Raw genomic sequence first — 21,553 nt, forward strand, 5'->3', positions numbered from 1 at the left:
TAAACATAATTGATCCAACATAAATCAAATCAAAATGTATTATAGCCCCAAATCACAAGAAACGCCTCGAAGGGCTTTACAAAGCAAACAAAAGCATAACATGATACAACAACATAAGTATTGCCATGTGATGAAAGCATGAGACTGAAGTGATGGTAATGTTGATGGAAACTAGGTGATGGAAATTAGTTGACAAGGAAGACAGATGCGAAGAGATGGGTTTTGAGCGTTTCAGCGGAATAGCTTCTCGGATCTGAAATGGAAGAGTTTGAGATGGACCAATTGTGTGCAAACGACCCTGTGTGAAATGGGTGTACCTCCTATCTGTAATTGTAACTTATATCTTGATGTTGTTCCTCCAGATGTGAACGTGCTGATCCTGGTGACGCGGGACTCTTCTGGTTTCTTCTCGGTTCAGTCGACTCTGGAGTATAAAGTGTTGAAGGAGGATAAAGACTCTCAGTTCACGTGTGAGCTCAGCTTCTTCGTGCCCGGAGCCATCAGGACGGCTGAGTCCAGCAGCGTCAACGTCACCGTGCACTGTGAGAGTTTACACCTTTTACACCGTTTACAGAGGAATACATCAGGAATACATCAGGATGCAATCACAACAGCTTTTATAGTAGAGTTTAGGGAATGTAATCACTTCAAAACTCAATTTTTTAGACTGATTTATAACATGTTCAGTTTGTTTTAAGTTACAGCTGTCACTCAACAGTTAGATAGATAGATAGAGAGATAGATAGATAGAGAGATAGAGAGATGGATAGATAGATAGAGAGATAGAGAGATGGATAGATAGATAGAGAGATAGAGAGATGGATAGATAGAGAGATAGATAGATAGATGGATAGATAGAGAGATAGTAAATACATACTATACATACATTTACAATCAACAAATGAGAATAAAGAAACTGTATTTTATTTTAAAAAGGGACAATGCACATTCATTTACATGAGCCCCTTTTTGTCCACCATGCTCAAGTCCATGGTTTAATGTTGAAAATGCCCATTCTGTTCTGATTGGTTAGCTGGTTGGCTCTGTTGTGATTGGTCAACCAGTTTAGAGATGTCCCGCCCCTTAATCTATCCAGAACAGTGTGCTGGACGCTAGCCAATAGGAGCGCGAGTGTTCTGTGTGATGTCACTATGTTCCGGAACTTCACGCTTTTCTTTTGTCAAAGAATCGGAAATATGTAAATAATTGTATCTTCTACAACTCTTCGGATACTTACACGTTTTGTTTTTAGCAGGATAATCTCCACATGTTAACACCTATTTATGATTTATGAAGTAAACTGTGTGTGTGTGTGTGTGTGTGTGTGTGTGTGTGTGTGTGTGTGTGTGTGTGTGTGTGTGTGTGTGTGTTCCAGACCCCACCACGATGGTAGAGCTGTGGAAAGATTCTCCTCAGGGTCTGGTGAAGGAGGGGGAGACCGTGGAGCTGCGTTGCCAGGGCGACGGGAACCCCCCCCAGCCCTTCACTTTCTCCAGAGAACAAGTAAGAAAGGGAGGCGAACCCCCCCCCCCCCCAAAAAAAGAGAGAGAACGGGGGGAGACGCAGGAGACGTTTCGGGAATGTTTTTGATATTCAGAGCCCAGTGTGTGTGGATTTGACCCGGGGGCTCGTTCCCATGTCTCGCACACACACGCACACACACGCACACACACACACACATACACTGTGTGTGTGTGGGCCTAGACAGCTGACGTTGTACTTTTACTAACAAGGAATGAAGACAATTTATTTAGTCGCCGAACTGTTTAATTTGAGTCACTTTATGATGCATTTTCACTCCTTTTGTGTGTATGAGTTGCATGTTGTACTGTGTATGGTGAGTGTTATTTTATCTTAAAGGTCCCGTGTCATGGCCATTTCTACTGATCATGATTCCATTGTTGAGGTCGACTAGAATAGATTCACATTGTTCAATGTTCCAAACTCACATTGGTTTCTCACACAGCATCTCTGTATAGTCTGTGTATTCACTCCCTGTCCTACACGGCTTGTTGGAGCTCCTGCCCCCCCCCCCCCTGTGAGCCCAGTGGCCGTCTGCGAGACAGCGAAACCCAGCCCGAAACCAGCCTGAACACACACACACCCGCAGCCTGGCTGGGAGTTTGTGTGTGTGCTCACACACCGACTCACAGCCTCGCCGCGTCCCGCCGCCTCAGGGAGGACAAATCGGCTGAGCTGCAGCTGAGAAAAGATTGAGTGTGTGTGTGTGTGTGTGTGTGTGTGTGTGTGTGTGTGTGTGTGTGTGTGGTGTGTGTGTGTGTGTGTGTGTGTGTGTGTGTGTGTGTGTGTGTGTGTGTGTGTGTTGTGTGTGTGTGTGTGTGTGTGTGTGTGTGTGTGTGAGAGACCAATGGGTCCATTTGGGTATGGTCACTGTACCCAGGAAGAAAAAGAGAAATGTCCAACGAGGCGTTCTGGGGCAGCACAGACAGGTCTTCTCTGTGTCAGAGTTTTACTCGCTACAGGGTGCACTTTGAGGGTTTGTGACTCTGCAGACTGTTTACATGCAGAACAACCTTCATAACACACAAGGGGACGGGTGATAACCAGAAAAGCATGACATGGGACCTTTAAAAACACATTTTCATTATATGTGCAATTAATGGGCCATAAAGTATTCTGAATCTAAATGTAATTACAACCTCGTATTTTCAGTCATGTGAGGCCATTGGGACCTAAATACTTCTTCCCATTGACTTACATTTGGATCCGTATATTGTTTTTTTTTTATAGCCCTTATTTAAACCATTAGGTCCTAGAAGTTATAAAATGTAATTAAAGCCAGATCCAGATTTATGTTTCCTTGAAAATGAGTCAGCGTTTCAGCACTTTCTGTACCCTGTTCTGGAATGTAACGTGTTAGGTTAGAAGCCTATGATTTTTTCAAGTTGAAATGCAATTGCTGGAGATATAAAGCTAACTTAAACCTATAAAGGAACTACATCACGGTCACATGACTTCACGTCACCACTGCTAAGCTAAAGGTGACTAATGTTGGGCTATAAAGGAACTACAGCACGGTCACATGACTTCACGTCACCACCGCTAAGCTAAAGGAGGCTAATGTTGGGCTATAAAGGAACTACAGCACGGTCACATGACTTCACGTCACCACCGCTAAGCTAAAGGAGGCTAATGTTGGGCTATAAAGGAAGTACAGCACGGTCACATGACTTCACGTCACCACCGCTAAGCTAAAGGCGGCTAATGTTGGGCTATAAAGGAACTACAGCACGGTCACATGACTTCACGTCACCACCACTAAGCTAAAGGAGGCTAATGTTGGGCTATAAAGGAAGTACAGCACGGTCACATGACTTCACGTCACCACCGCTAAGCTAAAGGCGGCTAATGTTGGGCTACAAAGGAACTACAGCACGGTCACATGACTTCACATCACCACCGCTAAGCTAAAGGCGGCTAATGTTCGGCTATAAAGGAACTACAGCACGGTCACATGACTTCACGTCACCACCGCTAAGCTAAAGGAGGCTAATGTTGGGCTATAAAGGAACTACAGCACGGTCACATGACTTCACGTCACCACCGCTAAGCTAAAGGAGGCTAATGTTGGGCTATAAAGGAACTACAGCACGGTCACATGACTTCACGTCACCACCGCTAAGCTAAAGGTGGCTAATGTTGGGCGTGATGACGTTTAGTCGTCTCATTAAGACACTTGTTAGCAACCCCCTTTTTTACATCAAGATTATAATTTGTCCGTTTTTGTTTACAGGAGCTGGACGTGGACCTGGAGAGTAGCCATGGAGATGTGTTGACGTTGTCTCCGGTGTCTCGTAAAGACAGCGGCATCTATCAGTGTCGTCCTCTGGACAGCGAGGGAAACAGCGACGTGAAAGGAGAGATGCAGCTCACCGTGCACTGTGAGGAACCATCACACACACACACACCTTTGTTTTTATGTATTTAAGAAGCGACAACGCACATTAATCAACATCAGACAACAGGTTGAGCCACAGAGGCTTATTTTTACCTGCAGTCCCTGGCAGAAATGTCATTAGAACATGCTCTTCTGATACAACATGTTAACTACAGAGATGGATGGTGCATTCAGGTGCTCCTCAGATGTTCTGTTTTCTGGGTTGGGAAATCAGAGGCCGTTTCTCAATCTCGAGGATGCTGGCTTGGTAGTCGCATACTTCCAAGTCACTTCCTTCAGAAACGAAGTAAGTATGCTTCAACATAAACTGTACCGAAAATAAATACCTCACGATGTCTATCTAATTATGAACTTGCTTTACTTTCACGGAACACATTTTTGGTAAGTAAGTAACATATTTACCAACACATGTTCTATGCCACTACATACATTTAAATGTGTGCTGCGTCGGTTCAGCCATTCTCCGCAAGGGTTTTTGAAATTGGTCCGTGCGCAAAGCATTGTGTGGATTTTAAGGACGCAAAGTCTACCCACGTGCAGCCTCGACATTTCCTCCAAACCAAGGACGCGGCCTCTGTGGAATTCCAAGTATGCTGGACATTGGAACAGTCCTTCGGCGGCACTCAATGACGTAGCATCCTTGAAATATTGGCTTGGAAGCCAGTATCCTCGAGATTGAGAAACGGCCAGAGTGTGCAACTAACATGGACGCTTTCATTTAAAATGACTGATACAGAATTTGAACATCTCACTTTACAGACCATTAGATTCTGGGGTTAACATTTGGTATTGAAGGAAAGAAAGTATTTTATTGCTCAAAGCGTAAAAAAACTTTACATTTCGAGGGGCGTTCACGTGAAATTCAGTCAGGAACCTATTTTACAGATTATTCCGATACTACCCTTTGCCTCCAGTCTTTATGCTAAGCTAACATCCCAGGTCCGTACTAGAAGCTGGACAATTGTACTTGCTGTTAGAGTGATGAACAAATTATGATTGATTGATATGGCTGAGACCAAGTGGATGTTTCAGATACAAAAGAAACTCTGCATTAGTAGGAAGCATCCAAATAAAAACTACTCTGGAAGACTTGAGGAAAGGAATCCTGGGTGGAGGACTCGTTCTTAATTTGTAAACTTGATATAACTCAGAAGAACTGCTCCTTTAATCTTGTCTCGTGTCTTTGTCCTCAGACTTGGACCCAGCAGTTGTTGTTCCTAAAGAATCCGAGGTGATGCTGAGAGGAGAAGAACTGACTGCGACCTGCAACGCTCTGTCCTCCCTGAAGACCTCCACCGTCTGGTACAAGGTAAACACACAACACTAGCATTTCCACCATTAACGTGCATAGACTCGCTGTGAAAGCTAAGAAGCAACAGCACGAACACATCCTTAACGTGTTCGACTTTAGGACATACAACTGGGAACGTTTGTGCAAAAGATCCATTGGACAATTGTTGAGGTATCAAATCAAATCAAATTTTATTTGTAGAGCACATTTAAAAACGATCTTGGTCGAGTCAAAGTGCTGTACATGTAATTTAAACACATACAAACACATTACATCACAATAAAAAACAATAAATCACAACAGATAAAGCAACACATGGAACAGTCAGGAGTCGTGACCCCACTCTAACTAGAAGGCCAGAGAGAAGTAGTGTGTCTTCAGTGTGGATTTAAAAACCCCTAGGGTCTGGGCCGACCTCACATGGAGGGGCAGAGTGTTCCAGAGCCTGGGGCCAGCTGCTGCGAAGGCTTGGTGCCCTCGGGTTTTGAGCCTGGTCTTAGGCACTACCAGCAGCAGCTGATCAGCAGATCTTAAGGCTCTGCCTGGGGTGTAGCGCTGGAGGAGTTCAGCTATATAGGCCGGAGCCAGCCCATTTAGTGCTTTAAAAACAAATAAAAGGATTTTAAAATCAATTCTGAACCGGACTGCAAGCCAGTGCAGTCAGGCCAGAATTGGGGTGATGTGGTCCCGCTTTTTGTGGCCAGTCAGGAGACGTGCAGCTGCGTTTTGGACTAGCTGCAGGCGTTTAATTGATGCCTGGTCCATACCCACATACAGAGCGTTACAATAGTCCAGTCTTGAGGTCACAAAGGCGTTAATAACCCTTTCCAGGTCTTTAAAAGATAAATACGACTTGGTTTTGGCCAATAGTCTTATTTAAAAAAAGCAGGATTTTACTACGGTGCTGACCTGCTTGTCGAATTTAAAAGTGCTATTGAAGGTCACTCCAAGGTTCATGACAGAGGGGAGGATGTTTTTACTTAGGGAGCCCAGAATATCAACCGGAGAGGCTGGAGGTTGGGGTCCAAAAAAGATTACCTCGGTCTTGCTCTCATTGAGGGTGAGGAAGTTTTTGCTCAGCCAGGATTTGATCTCTGTTAAGCAGTCCATCAACTGCTGTAGTGAGTTGACATTTGCTTTGAGAGGCAGATAAATCTGTACATTGTCCGCGTAGCAGTGGAAGGGAATATTGTGTTTCGTAAGAATTGAACCTAGGGGCAGTATGCAGGGGTGGTTCTAGGGGGGGCCAGGGGGGGGGGCCAGTGCCCCCTAACACTGACCTCTGACCCCCCTGTGGCCCCCCTAACAATGAAAAGTTTTTGTTTTTTAAAATGTATATTTTCTGGTACTCGGTTTGCCAAAAACCGCAGGATTTTGTTGCTGTAATGTGAGATTGTGCAGACACCCTTATGTAAAGTAGAGATGTAACTGTTCATTGCCTTTATTTTTATATAAATATGGTGTTAGTGCAAACATTGCACTATAACTTAAGCTGAAGCTAACAGTAATAACTATAAGATCTATCTGAAATAAATAAGTGTACTGAAACAAATACCAATAACTGTATTGCATTGTTTTCTTATGCGCAATTACTTCATACTGTCTAGTTCTCTTTTTCGTCCCGCATTTATTGTGCCCCCCTCAGAAAATAACTGGCCCCCCAGTGGCCCCCCCAGTCAAATTAGTCTAGAACCGCCACTGGCAGTATGTACAGTAAAAAGAGGATGGGGCCCAGAATTGAGCCTTGGGGGACCCCACAGGTAAGAGGGGCTTTGGCAGAGGAGAAGGCACCTAGCTGCACTAAAAAGCTACGGTCTGTCAGGTATCAAAGGTCTTCAGTCATTTTGCAGGATGTGAACACAGACCGATGTTCCCATATTTTACTCAATAATACTCCAGAACCAGACAAAATGTGGAGTTAGTAAATCCACAATTTAGAAACACAATTGCCCAATGGATTTAAAACAGAGACATTGGCACAACATCCTTTCTTATGTCCTCCAATAGATAACCAAATAGATAGACCAACCAACATGGAAACCAAAGAAACAATGTTGATTTTTACTTAACTGTACACTGACCTTATTTTCTGTCATTACTCTCCTAGCCTGATTTAAGTGTTTTGTTTACTGTGTGTGTGTGTGTGTGTGTGTGTGTGTGTGTGTGTGTGTGTGTGTGTGTGTGTGTGTGTGTGTGTGTGTGTGTGTGTGTGTGTGTGTGTGTGTGTGTGTGTGTGTGTGTGTGTGTGTGTGTGTGTGTGTGTGTGTGTGTGTGTGTGTGTAGGATGGGAAGCATGTGGGTACCGGGAACACTCTGCACCTGAAGGACGCCACCTATCAGACGACAGGAGAATATATCTGCGAGGTCACGGTGCCTTCACTGCCCGCTCTGCACACCAGCGGCTCCGTAAACATCATCGTCCAAGGTCAGACACGCTTTAATGTTCAAAAAGATCTTTATTGTTCTCACACTCTCTTTTCACCCTCTGTCGGAAACCAAGTACATTTACTTGAAACTAAAGGAACGTTTAAGAGGGAAATTATGTATTTAATTTGGACAACAGCTTTTTTTAAAGATATTTTCTATTTCATTTATTGTCTATTAGTGTTTTTATTTTCAATGTATCTGCATTGGTTACTATGAAACCTTTAACTAGATTTAGCTATTTATACCTACTTTTACTCAAATATTAGTTTCAATGCAGGATTTTAACAGAGTATTTTTACAGCGAGGAATAAGTAAATGTCCAAGATTTTTTCCATTACTTTCTTATCCCCAAAAATCAGACCCAGAAACCAGAGCCCAGTCTGCTCTGATTGGTTAGCTGGCCGGCTCTGTTGTGATTGGTCAACAGCTTAGAGATGTCCCGCCCCCTTAGCCTATCACGTACAATGTGTTGCAGTGCTAGCCAATGTGTTCCATATTGATGTCACTATGATTTAGCCTTTGCAGACTAAAGGGAAGAGAGAAGAATAGGGACCCTTTAACTTTGTCTCTGAAAATGAATTGTTTCCATCAGATCAGAGAGACATTTCTCCACGATGTATTCATGTTGGAACGATGTCCACCCTCAAATTAAATCCAGAGTTGAATCTCAGATCAGATGTTAAAGAGTCTTGAACCTTTAAATCATGTTGTTACGTTCCCTCCTGGACTAGGGGAACCAAAGGGAAGTAACAACATATAAAATAACCAGGCGAGAGGAAACCGATTGTGAAGCCACAAGATGGTCAAAGAAAAACAGACTCACCAGCCAATTTGTAAACTTACGACAAAACAACTTTCTCATGACAGAAAGCGACCGCAGTAAATCAGAACAATACTTCTATGAGTTGCAACAACAAAAAAACACTGCTGCACTGCCATCCATGCAGCTCACAGGAGAAGGAAGAGAGAGGCTGCAGCCTTCCTCAGGTCCTTTATGGAGGCCCTGATTGTGGATTGGGAGCACCTGAGGGAGAGGCTGCACCTGGAGGGAGACAATCGGGGGGGGGGGGGCGAAGGACACACACACACTGAGGGTGTTTCTCAATCTCGAGCACGCTTGCTTGGTAGCACATGTCTTCCGAGCGTCTTGCTTCAGAAGCGAGGCAAGAATCCTTCCTGGCACTCGGAAAACGAAGATTGGAACAGGCGAGCAAGTGTGCAGGTGTGCTTCATATGAGAGGCCCCGCCTTACATTTTCCACCACAGATTTGGGGAAATTGGTCCGTGCGCAAAGCATTGTGGGGATTTTAAGACTGCGGAGTCTACACATGTGCAGCCTCGACATGTCTCCAAACGAAGTACGCCGGGCTCGGTAGAATTCCAAGTGTGCTGGACATTGGAACAGTCCTTCAGCGGCACTCGATGACGTAGTATGCTTGAAATAGTGGCTCTGGAGCAGCTTTACTCGCCATTGAGAAACACCCACACACACAAGCACCCACTACGGCACGTAACACATATTCAAAGTCTAGTTCCTGGCCTCTTGTCTTTCATATCTGTGTTTACTGATGTTGTAAATGGAGCTGCTGTGAAGCCACAAACATTTGAAACTCAATCTGACCCTAAAGTGTCTTCGTACCGTAAATGGATTTCTGCAGTTGGGTTTTTGGCAGCGTTTTATATTCCGGGCCATTTCTGGGATATTAATGTCCTTTGTACGTCAATCTCTAGAGCTTAGAATAAAGTGCTGCCTCAGAGTTAAGACCTTCACCACAGATATTCAAACCACTGTTGGGCTTTTAATGTGAAACATCTGTGCAGGAAGAGTCAGGTTCAATATGACGGTTAGATTAAATGACAATGGAATGTAAATGGTAGAAATATAAATCTGTATTTCGGTTTTGTTTACGCTACCGGCCTCATTAACAAAACCCCCCCCAAGAAACATCATTATTTCATGTTCATCTCTCTCACTTTTCTATATATATCCCTAAAATCTCCGTACCTGTCAATACACCTGGTTCTGATTCTACTTATGCAGGTGGTCCTCAGCTGGTGGGCTCTGATCAGGACGTCCAGCTGGAGGAAGCTGCAGGCCGGACGGTGAATCTGAGCTGTGAGGCCAGGGGTCGACCGCTGCCCAGTCTCTCCTGGAGCCTCAGCAGCAGCCAGGTACACACAGACATATTCAATATAACCCAGAGGATTGTACTTCTCAGATGTGGATGAATGATGTGAAATCTAATCAAGTGTTGAATCAGACTTTAGTTCCACCTGGAGTAAATCCACCAGCTACCCTGCAGTATACAAAGTCATTCAAACTAGCTGCACCTTTACCAGCTTTGAGAACACTTTCATGATCAATCATTATAAAACATATCATATATATTATTCTGAAATGGACCAATCTGCACAACGACTACTTTTACTGTCGCTACTTTCACTATATTTTGATGAGAATACTTTTCTACTTTCACTTGAGGAAGATTTTGAATGCAGGACTTTTACTGTATTCCTACACTCTGGTACTTCTACTTTTACTCAAGTACAAGATCTGAGTACTTCTACTTTTACTCAAGTACAAGATCTGAGTACTTCTACTTTTACTCAAGTACAAGATCTGAGTACTTCTACTTTTACTCAAGTACAAGATCTGAGTACTTCTACTTTTACTCAAGTACAAGATCTGAGTACTTCTACTTTTACTCAAGTACAAGATCTGAGTACTTCTACTTTTACTCAAGTACATGATCTGAGTACTTCTACTTTGACTCAAGTACTAGATCTGAGTACTTCTACTTTGACTCAAGTACTAGATCTGAGTACTTCTACTTTTACTCAAGTACAAGATCTGAGTACTTCTACTTTTACTCAAGTACAAGATCTGAGTACTTCTACTTTTACTCAAGTACAACATCTGAGTACTTCTACTTTTACTCAAGATCTGAGTACTTCTATTTTTACTCAAGTACAAGATCTGAGTACTTCTACTTTTACTCAAGTACAAGATCTGAGTACTTCTACTTTTACTCAAGTACAAGATCTGAGTACTTCTACTTTTACTCAAGTACAAGACCTGAGTACTTCTACTTTTACTCAAGTACAAAATCTGAGTACTTCTACCACCTCTGAATATAGACTCATGATCTTTTTCTAGGACTGTCTGTGTTGTAGATGTCTTATCTTTTAAATGTCTGTACTCACTCACTCGTGTGTGTGTGTGTGTGTGTGTGTGTGTGTGTGTGTGTGTGTGTGTGTGTGTGTGTGTGTGTGTGTGTGTGTGTGTGTGTGTGTGTGTGTGTATCTCAGAGCTATCAGGAGGTAGTGAGCAGGTCTAATGATCACGAGGCTCTCAGCGTGGTTTCGGTCTTAGTGACGGCCGACTTCAGTGCCGTGTGCAACGCCTCCAACGACCTGGGGACGGAGAGCAAGACGTTCAGCATCAGAGCCAGTAAGACAACATCTACTCTGTAATATCTGTGAAGACAAGTACTGTACTGTGTACTGACAGACCGTGGAGGCTTTTAAAAAAGGCCTCAAAACCCATCTTTTCAAAAGAGCCTTTACCCTTTTTATCACCCTTTTATTTTTATTTTATTTTATTTTACTGCTTTTTATTAATTCTACCGTGTTGTGTAATGTTTATTTATACTGTTCATGCTCACCACTTGTAGCACTTCGGGATTTGGAGTCAAATATGAGTTGCTTTATAAATGGAACCCATTAGTATTATTACTGTACTGTGTGCCACATCGAGGTACTTGTACTTTACTCACGCACTATCTTTTTATTCAACTTTGTACTTCACTATCATTCAACGGTCAATATTGTATTTTGTACTTCAATAGATACACCAACACCCTTAATAGATTGAAAGAACATTGACTATTATCTATTTCTTAAGTATAATTTTTAGTTTTTCTAATATTTATTTTGAAATAAATTATGTTTTATGTATTTTTGGTAACACTTTATATTAAGGTACACAAATTAACCATCAACTAGTTGTTAATTAACATGCATATTAGCAGTATAATGGCTCTTTATTAGTCATTATAAAACACTTATTAATGCCTTATTCTACATGACCATATTCTACAAGTAATAAGCCATTAGTTGAGAGTTTTTCCTCAATAACCCTCTAATTAGTGCTTATTTGTTGCAAGTAAGGAACTTATTGTACATGAGTTTTGGTCTTAATATGCGCTGCCCAATATGGGCCTAATAAGGCAGTAGTACCACAAGAATAGTAATTCTCCCATAATAACACTTAACAAATATAATCTATTCTTATGGAACAAGACATGAAACTACAAGTGTTAATTAAGTCTAAACAACTCAAAATTAGCTATTTATATCTAAGAACACGTTCCCTATTCTAAAGTGAAGTCTTGTTCATAACCATTAAGCTAGTAGTTTGACTCTAATTAGGTATTTCTATCTAAAATATGTTCCCTATTCTAAAGTGAAGTCTTGTTCATAACCAATAAGCTAGTAGTTTGACTCTAATTAGGTATTTCTATCTAAAATATGTTCCCTATTCTAAAGTGAAGTCTTGTTCATAACCAATAAGCTAGTAGTTTGACTCTAATTAGGTATTTCTATCTAAAATATGTTCCCTATTCTAAAGTGAAGTCTTGTTCATAACCAATAAGCTAGTAGTTTGACTCTAATTAGGTATTTCTATCTAAAATATGTTCCCTATTCTAAAGTGAAGTCTTGTTCATAACCATTAAGCTAGTAGTTTGACTCTAATTAGGTATTTCTATCTAAAATATGTTCCCTATTCTAAAGTGAAGTCTTGTTCATAACTAATAAGCTAGTAGTTTGACTCTAATTAGGTATTTCTATCTAAAATATGTTCCCTATTTTAAAGTGAAGTCTTGTTCATAACCAATAAGCTAGTAGTTTGACTCTAATTAGGTATTTCTATCTAAAATATGTTCCCTATTCTAAAGTGAAGTCTTGTTCATAACCATTAAGCTAGTAGTTTGACTCTAATTAGGTATTTCTATCTAAAATATGTTCCCTATTCTAAAGTGAAGTCTTGTTCATAACCAATAAGCTATTAGTTTGACTCTAATTGACCTGAACAGGTTCCCTATTCTAAAGTTGCCTCCTCTTCACACTTTGTAAATACATTATAGCACACAACTACTGAAATTAACCTCAACAGTACATGAACAAAGTAGGCACACGTTGAAATATCTGTTTTATTAATGAACCACTAAAGAGAGGTTCAGACACATACATGTACCAAAACATGTCAAGTTTCTCCAAGGCTGAGAACACACATGCAGCCTGTACTTTTTAATAAAAACTGATTTTTAACAGAGTTTATGTATTTGTGATCATACTGTGTGACCTGCTTGTATGTTCTCACACAATAGGTGTACTGTTCTCTCTCTGTGTTGTCTCAGTGTGAACATAGATTAAACAGCCAGCCAAACTCTTTTGAGAGCCAGGGAATGAGCAGCCATGCTCCTTTATTGACTTATTTGCAGTCCCGTGACATTCAAACGGAGTGAAACTATAAAAAAAGAAGTTACAAGGCACTTAATGATCTCATACATGCAAGTGTAACATACACAGATGAACACATTAGGACCGCTTAGTGTAAACAAGGTAAACATAGCTAATGCTAGCTGTACAATAAGCATGTATACAGGCTAGTATGGCTAACGCTAGCATGTATGCTAACGCTACCGTGTATGCTAGCGCGAATGCTAACGCATTTTCTCATTGAGTTTAAACATCTCCACATGTCATCACATAAACACAATACATGTTACTAATCCTTACAGTGTAAGTGTAAGGCTCACACTTACACTTACAGTCATTGCTTTCTGACGGACTTGACCCTTGTACTCTTCAGGTTGCAAAGGGAAAATGAGTGGCAGTGTACTCATGGATGTCTACTGCCATTATATTCCGTTCACGTTCTCCTACTTCCTGTACCCGGGTCTAACCTTCAGTACACATTTTACAAAAATATAAATGTGCAAATATGAAACATACAGGTCAATATCACCTTGCTATTGGTAGCTGAACTGTCAATACCCCAAAACATATTATAAGATATAAATACCTAATTTTGAGTTATTTAGACACAATTAACACTTATAGTTTCATGTCTTGTTCCATAAGAATAGATTATATTTGTTAAGTGTTATTATGGGAGAATTACTATTCTTGTGCTACTACTGCCTTATTACGCCCATATTAAGCAGCGCATATTAAGACCAAAACTCAGGGACAACAACTTCCTTACTTGCTATAAATAAGCACTAATTAGAGGGTTATTGAGGAAAAACTCTCAACTAATGGCTTATTACTTGTAGAATATGGTCATGTAGAATATGGCATTAATAAGTGTTGTATAATGACTAATAGAGAGCCATTATACTGCTAATATGCATGCTAATTAACAACTAGTTGATGGTTAATTTGTGTACCTTAATATAAAGTGTTACCGTATTTTTTTACTATTTTGACTGTTTTTACAAACCGAGAAAATACAAATGAAATAATATAATATCCTTTTCCACATTAGGAACTTCTGCATTTAACATTGGACCTCCATTTTGCTGATGATACTGCTTGGTCTGAATGCACTGACCACACTTTAACATTGGGGGTTTAAAAATGTCATTTCTAATCTAACACAATGCACACACATGAAATGCACACGTTAGACTTTTAAGAATATTTACATTTGCGATTCCCAAAGCTGCTGCGTTAAAATGAAATTAGAAGTGTGTGTGTGTGTGTAAGTGTGTGTGTATAAGTGTGTGTAAAGTCTTAATGGTTGTTCTTCTCTTCAGTTCCCAGACTGACCTCAGCGACTCCCTTCTCTCCAGGTAAGATAGTCTCTCTGCTCCTATTTATCCTTTCAATCTTTAAAAACAAATGTTATTTATATTATTATTATTTATTGATATAGTCAGTATCAGGTTACACGAGCCAGATGAGCTGCATGGAGAGTTTATTAAGTCTAATGAACTCTAACTCAGTGACAAAAACTACAATATTTAAAATAGTGCAGAGACGTGTGTGTGTGTGTGTTCCCTGTATGTGAGTGTTTTTATTTGTGTATAAAATAGTGTGTTATGTACCAGCATGCACCTGGTCTTTAGTATGTGTGTGTCAGTTGTACGTATGTTACATGTGTATCTGTCAAAGTATGTTGCATGCATAGTGTGTGTGTGTGTGTGTGTGTGTGTTCCTCTCTCTTTGTTCTTCATCAGTGGTCTACTTCAGACTCAGTGACGTGTGTGTGTGTGTGTGTGTGTGTGTGTGTGTCTCCTCCTCGCTGCAGATCTTCAGCCTGAGGGCGTTTTAAATATTCTGTTTGATAAAAAGATAAAAATCACAACAGCAGATTTCTTAATGATCCCAAAAATATGATTTATAAATGCAGCGATGAAATGTAACTTCAGTACTTCTTTGAGGTGCTTTTTACTTCGTTTATCTTACAGCTTTAGTCACTAATCCCTTAGTACTTGAACTCTGCCTCAATTTAAAGTTTATTTCTTTATTTTGAACTTTTTGTTTAATGCTACTCTTTTCTTTTATCCACTACATTTATTTCAAGGCTTTAGTTTTGGGATATTTTGCTGAATTAAATTATGAATACAAAATGTAATGAACTAATAAATGATAGACTTTACCAACACTTGAAAACTTGTGATTTAATATTTGTGGATCTTAAATACTACAATACTACGTTTACTTTAGTATAAATGTATTTATACTGAGTGAGAACAATAAATGAGTCACTCTTAATGATTTCTTTCCAGACAGTCGTTTGGTTTTATTGTGTTTTTTAAATACCAGAGGGAATATTTATATTTATTATGGGGCAATTTTGTGTCTTCTAATGATCTCAGCCGTGACTCGATGTCATTAAAAAGCTTCACTCGTCTGTTGGGAGTAAAACTGCAATTAAAGAACATTTCAGATTCCAGTTAAAAACAACAGGGTCAGAAACACAGCTATTGTTAACTGGGGTTATTCTGGGATGGATTTAAACTCACACTGAGAGGGGGAGGAAGTATTCAGATGTACTTACAACACTACGAAACTACTCTGTTACAAAGTCCTGCATTCAAAAAGTAAAAAAACAATATAATCAGCAATGCAGAAAACTCTCAAATAAAAAACATTCAAACAATATTCAAAATAAACAAAACTTTATTGATCTGTAATGAACTTATTTTGTGGTTACACATTACGTTACTGCTTTTGAAGTAGCAGACACATAGTATTGCAAATATACTGATACTATTCAGGGTTTTATTATGTATTTATTGACACTGTTTTACTGTCTTTTGTTTTGGTAGTATTTCACTAATTACATTTCCTAATGTTTGTCAATCAATAGCCACCGCGCACTAAGTACCAATCGCGTTCACACCGGAGTACTTTTCCCTGAGGGAAGATTACGCAAATGAGCCGCTGACGTCACTTCTTCTTCTTCTGCTTTGGGTTTACTGGCAGGCTGCAAACAACTTCACGGCGTATACTGCCGCCCGGAGTCCCCGGCCGGAAGAGTTTTACGGGGCGTGGTTTGCAATTCGCGCAGCCAATCAAAACTGGGGCACTTTTTCCCCCCAGGAGAGTACCACCTCTCAGCAGGCACTAAAAATGGGGGTAAAAGTTCCCGGCACTAAGTTCTCTTCTTGGTGTGAACGCAACATAAGGGTACTAACGGAACTAAAGGGGGAAAGTACAGGGAAAAGTACTCCGGTGTGAACGCAACATAGGGGTACTAACGGAACTAAAGGGGGAAAGTACAGGGAAAAGTACTCCGGTGTGAACGCGGCTATTGAAGTGCATTTAAGTTGTTCATGATGCTGTATGAATAAAGTTTGATTGATTAACGTGTGTGTGTGTGTGTGTGTGTGTGTGTGTGTGTGTGTGTGTGTGTGTGTAGCAGAGGGCAGTGGGATCATCATCGTGGTCATCATCCTCTCTCTGCTGCTGCTCGCCATCCTCGGCAGCGTTCTCTACTTCCTGCACAAGAAGGGGAAGATTCCCTGCGGACGCTCCGGGAAACAGGAGATGTGAGTACTCAGAATACTACAAATACATCAGTGTCTAAATGAGACGACTAAACGTCATCACGGCCAACATTAGCCTCCTTTAGCTTAGCGGTGGTGACGTGAAGTCATGTGACCGTGCTGTAGTTCCTTCATAGCCCAACATTAGCCTCCTTTAGCTTAGCGGTGGAGACGTGAAGTCATGTGACCGTGCTGTAGTTCCTTCATAGCCCAACATTAGCCTCCTTTAGCTTAGTGGTGGTGACGTGAAGTCATGTGACCGTGCTCTAGTTCCTTTATAGCCCAACATTAGCCTCCTTTAGCTTAGCGGTGGTGACGTGAAGTCATGTGACCGTGCTGTAGTTCCTTTATAGCCCAACATTAGCCTCCTTTAGCTTAGCGGTGGAGACGTGAAGTCATGTGACCGTGCTGTGGTTCCTTTATAGCCCAACATTAGCCTCCTTTAGCTTAGCGGTGGAGACGTGAAGTCATGTGACCGTGCTGTAGTTCCTTTATAGCCCAACATTAGCCACCTTTAGCTTAGCGGTGGTGACGTGAAGTCATGTGACCGTGCTGTAGTTCCTTTATAGCCCAACATTAGCCACCTTTAGCTTAGCGGTGGTGACGTGAAGTCATGTGACCGTGCTGTAGTTCCTTTATAGCCCAACATTAGCCTCCTTTAGCTTAGCGGTGGAGACGTGAAGTCATGTGACCGTGCTGTGGTTCCTTTATAGCCCAACATTAGCCTCCTTTAGCTTAGCGGTGGTGACGTGAAGTCATGTGACCGTGCTGTAGTTCCTTTATAGCCCAACATTAGCCACCTTTAGCTTAGCGGTGGTGACGTGAAGTCATGTGACCGTGCTGTAGTTCCTTTATAGCCCAACATTAGCCACCTTTAGCTTAGCGGTGGTGACGTGAAGTCATGTGACCGTGCTGTGGTTCCTTTATAGCCCAACATTAGCCTCCTTTAGCTTAGCGGTGGAGACGTGAAGTCATGTGACCGTGCTGTAGTTCCTTTATAGCCCAACATTAGCCACCTTTAGCTTAGCGGTGGTGACGTGAAGTCATGTGACCGTGCTGTAGTTCCTTATAGCCCAACATTAGCCACCTTTAGCTTAGCGGTGGTGACGTGAAGTCATGTGACCGTGCTGTAGTTCCTTTATAGCCCAACATTAGCCACCTTTAGCTTAGCGGTGGTGACGTGAAGTCATGTGACCGTGCTGTAGTTCCTTTATAGCCCAACATTAGCTTTTTACTTCAGAAATCATAAAGTGGTTCATGATTGCTCTCCTGCTCTGTGGTTTTTAGTGCTGACTTTAAATCGTTCCTTCTTGGCGCCAAAAACAAAAACATTTAACCACAGTTCTCTGAGATAATTCTGTCCCTCTGCAGTTTTTGCGAAATGCCAGATGAAGAACCCTCTTTGTTTTGTGTCTGCAGAACCAAAGAGAAGACGACCAAAGACGACATCGTGGTGGAGATGAAGAGCACGACGAAGACAGAGGACACCGTCCTGCTGAAGGCCGTCAACGGAGACAAACCCAACGACCAGGTGAACGAAATAATATTATGTTAGAAAGATCTCACTGGTCCCCGGCTTGAGCTTCAGCCTCAGGATCCATGTATTTGTGATCCTCTCCAGAATGGAAGGAGTCATCACATACAGAGCATCAACTAGTTCCTGAACAGTGTCCTTCACATGCTGATATCAAGAGAGGGAGTTACACAGTCACAAGATGGAGGAATAGAAAGCAGTATTCAATGTTTACTTCAGATTAGCTCCACGTCAGAAATGAGCATGCTTGATGTCTCTCTCCATAGAGGCTGAATCATCATGTTAATCACATAGCTATCATCTGCCTCAAACAGTCCTGAGGCTCTTCTAGGTAATCACACATCTTGTCATGTTCACAGCTACAGTTGGGATACCTTTGTTATCATATTGGAAGAGGACATTCAGTATTTTCCCAACAGTTTATTTATACTCTGTATTAACATCGGAATCTGCAGACTAGTAACCCCAACAATATTTCTCCACTGCATTTCAGAGGGTTAGGTTAGACGGTCTGACTTTAGGAGTATAAAGTAGATACAATATTCAAATCAGTTAACCTGCAAGTATTTCAAATAGTAATGCACAAAGAGTTCTTTGACCTTTGGTATTTTAACTATATTTTGATGCGTATACTTCCAACTTGTTGTTGAATGCATGACTTTCAATCGTGGTGTATTTCTACTTCAGTAAATATCTGAGTTCTTCTTCCTCCTCTCCTCGTGGAGCTTAAATATAAATTCCTCCTGAGGGAGAGACGTGATAATTCACCAGAGGAGGTTCAGAGCTGGATATTGAATACATCAGCAGCGGCTTTAACATTAAATATTAAATGTTTATAAACAAATAAACGCTGGCATGCAGAAAACACATTCTGATGAAAGCAGACGGATTTAAAGAGACAGTAACATGTTTTTATCTTCAGTGCAGTTATACCTTTAAGTGCTGTTTCAGCATCATTTTACTTTACTGGAGTATTTCCATTGAATTGTTCATTTAACACATAATTACTTTCCACATATAAAACACACACATATCAGATATGAGGCAGCACTGTACTGCTAATGTACAATACTAGTTGAAATGGTCTCAACTACAACATCCACATGATATTGCATTTTCAGACTGGACATTACATAATAAGTCAAATGACTCATCCTGCATACTGAGTACTTTCATTGTACTTTTACCTTTTAATTGAAGTACATTTAACTGATAATACTTCTTCTTCTTCTGTCTCCGCAGTAAAGTCCTGATGGTGCAGCAGAGACGTGCAGCAGGGGGAGTGTGTGTGTGTGTGTGTGTGTGTGTGTGTGTGTGTGTCCATGTGAGTGTGTGTGTGTGTGTGTGTGTGTGTGTGTGTGTGTGCGTGTCCATGTGAGTGTGTGAGGATGTGTGTGTGTGTGTGTGTGTGTCCATGTGTGTGAGTGTGTGAGGATGTGTCCGTGTGAATGTGTGAGAGAGACGCTCCCCCTGATCTGAGACCTGCAGGGTAAAAGACCACTCCTCCATCATTCTTTTGTTTTAGCATTCGTGTTTGATACATTTACACACACACACACACGCACGCACACACACACACACACACGCACACACACACGCACACACACACACACACGCACACGTACAGATGTGTATTTTCTTTCTTTGAGTTCCTCATTAGTGTTCTGGAGTTTCCTCAGTGCGTGACGACGGTTTCTCTCGTCCATCGTCGACTTTGTTTTTGTTTTTGTTTTTCTATGAAAGTGTACATATTATATATATTTTGTTATTTAAGATATTTTGACACTCGGGTTTTCATTTCACGCTCGTGTGCATGTTGATGCGTGTCCACGGGGTCGACAGGAAAACACTGATTGACTTTTACAAGAAGAAAAAACACAAAAGTTGAGGCGTTTATCTCAGAATTTCCGTCTTATTTTGGCGGGAAAAGAGATTTAAAGGCAGGATTTTCACAATAAACTGCTGTTGCGCCGCCGCTGTAAATACATGCGAGTGTACAGACTGAGGGTCAGAGGTCAGATCTGCATCATACACTGAATTATTACTTTGAGTTGTGTGTGTGTTTTCTTTGTGTTTCCACTGTTGGGCCTGACGAAGTGTGTCAGTGTGTGTGCACGTTTTAAAAAATGATGACTCTGCAAAATCAGGCAGTTTTGAATTCACCAAATATTGTGCTTTAATGCAATTTGAAGATTGCACTGCTCTGTGTTACAATATTACATTTAGATTAATTGTGCAGCGCTATTCTGCATTGCATGTCATGAACCTTTGATCACATCTAAAGTAGTCATGGGTTTATTTTAAGGGATTTAGGGTTTTTTTATCAATATTATTTCCATTTAATTTGTATCTGCAGCTCTTACATTTGGCAGTTTTGAACATGGCATTAAGGTGTATATTTGAGGGTAAATATAAAACTCTAGATGTTATAAAAAGTGGGGGGAAAAGCTCATTTAACTCTTGGAACAAAATATCTCCGAAAAATGGGTTAAAAATTGTGCAAGAAATTCATTTTTTTTTTATTCCAGATGTAAAACAGACTTTTAAAATACCTTGAATGTTTATAAAGATTATCAGGAATTTATTCTTATTCCAAATTATTTTCTGAATGTCCAAACTGAATTTCAAAGCCTGATTTACAGCAGATCATCAGAGACGTGCAGAAACGCTGACTCTTCTCGTACTAAAAGGCCGTGTTGTGAATATTTCAGATCTCTCTGAGCTTGTGTGACTTTTTGCCCAGAAGACTTGCAGCTTTAACAAAGTAGTGTTCTGTTTGGAGGTGTAAATAAACAATAACAACAACAACAACCAGGTTCAGGACGTGTTGATGTGCACAAAGCCATAACACCGAGTTCATGAAGACGTTTAAATCCTCGTTCTGGATTTCTCTCCACAGGCTTGAAAGTGTGTTTTCTAAATGTGTGTAAATTAAGTTCATGTGATTCTTTGATGCTTGCGTTTTTTTAATATTTTTTGCAATAAAATAATGCCAAATAAAAATGTTTCCTTTGAAGAGACTGTGTTTTATTTCTATTTCTTTCTGAGACCTTTCCTTTTATTTGTATGTCAAATAAAGTGGAGATTAACTAAGTACATTTACTTTAGTTAAAGGTCACCTATCGTACTGTTTCTCATCAGTATATCACAGGTCTCAGATATACACAGAGCCTGTCTCTGATTGGCTGAAACACCAAACAGATCATTGCATCATTACCCATAATCCCCTCTGTTTCAGCCCTGTTTCCAAAGTGCTGATTCTCTGTCTGTTACTTTAGATGAAAATAAGGAGCCCCTCCCCACGCCCCTCTGAGAGACAT

General features: G+C 40.9%; 1 protein-coding gene across 2 annotated transcripts in view; it reads left to right on the top strand.

Annotated features, from left to right (window-relative positions):
* mcama (melanoma cell adhesion molecule a) overlaps positions 1-21,249 on the top strand; it is an 84,254-nt gene extending 63,005 nt beyond the window's left edge. The window contains exons 6-16 of one of the 2 annotated variants that reach the window (XM_034221789.1): positions 363-542; positions 1,376-1,503; positions 3,755-3,902; positions 5,113-5,228; positions 7,494-7,635; positions 9,679-9,809; positions 10,947-11,088; positions 14,462-14,497; positions 16,573-16,702; positions 18,119-18,230; positions 19,476-21,249. In XM_034221789.1, coding sequence (XP_034077680.1) covers positions 363-542; positions 1,376-1,503; positions 3,755-3,902; positions 5,113-5,228; positions 7,494-7,635; positions 9,679-9,809; positions 10,947-11,088; positions 14,462-14,497; positions 16,573-16,702; positions 18,119-18,230; positions 19,476-19,478 — 1,268 coding nt within the window. In that variant the 3' untranslated portion in view covers positions 19,479-21,249. The remainder of the gene's footprint in view (positions 1-362; positions 543-1,375; positions 1,504-3,754; positions 3,903-5,112; positions 5,229-7,493; positions 7,636-9,678; positions 9,810-10,946; positions 11,089-14,461; positions 14,498-16,572; positions 16,703-18,118; positions 18,231-19,475) is intronic. The other variant, XM_034221790.1, reaches the window with a different exon arrangement.
* The last annotated feature ends 304 nt before the right edge of the window (positions 21,250-21,553 follow it).

The sequence above is a fragment of the Gymnodraco acuticeps genome, unplaced genomic scaffold (assembly GCF_902827175.1).
Source record: "Gymnodraco acuticeps unplaced genomic scaffold, fGymAcu1.1, whole genome shotgun sequence".
In the NCBI taxonomy this organism is placed as follows: domain Eukaryota; kingdom Metazoa; phylum Chordata; class Actinopteri; order Perciformes; family Bathydraconidae; genus Gymnodraco; species Gymnodraco acuticeps.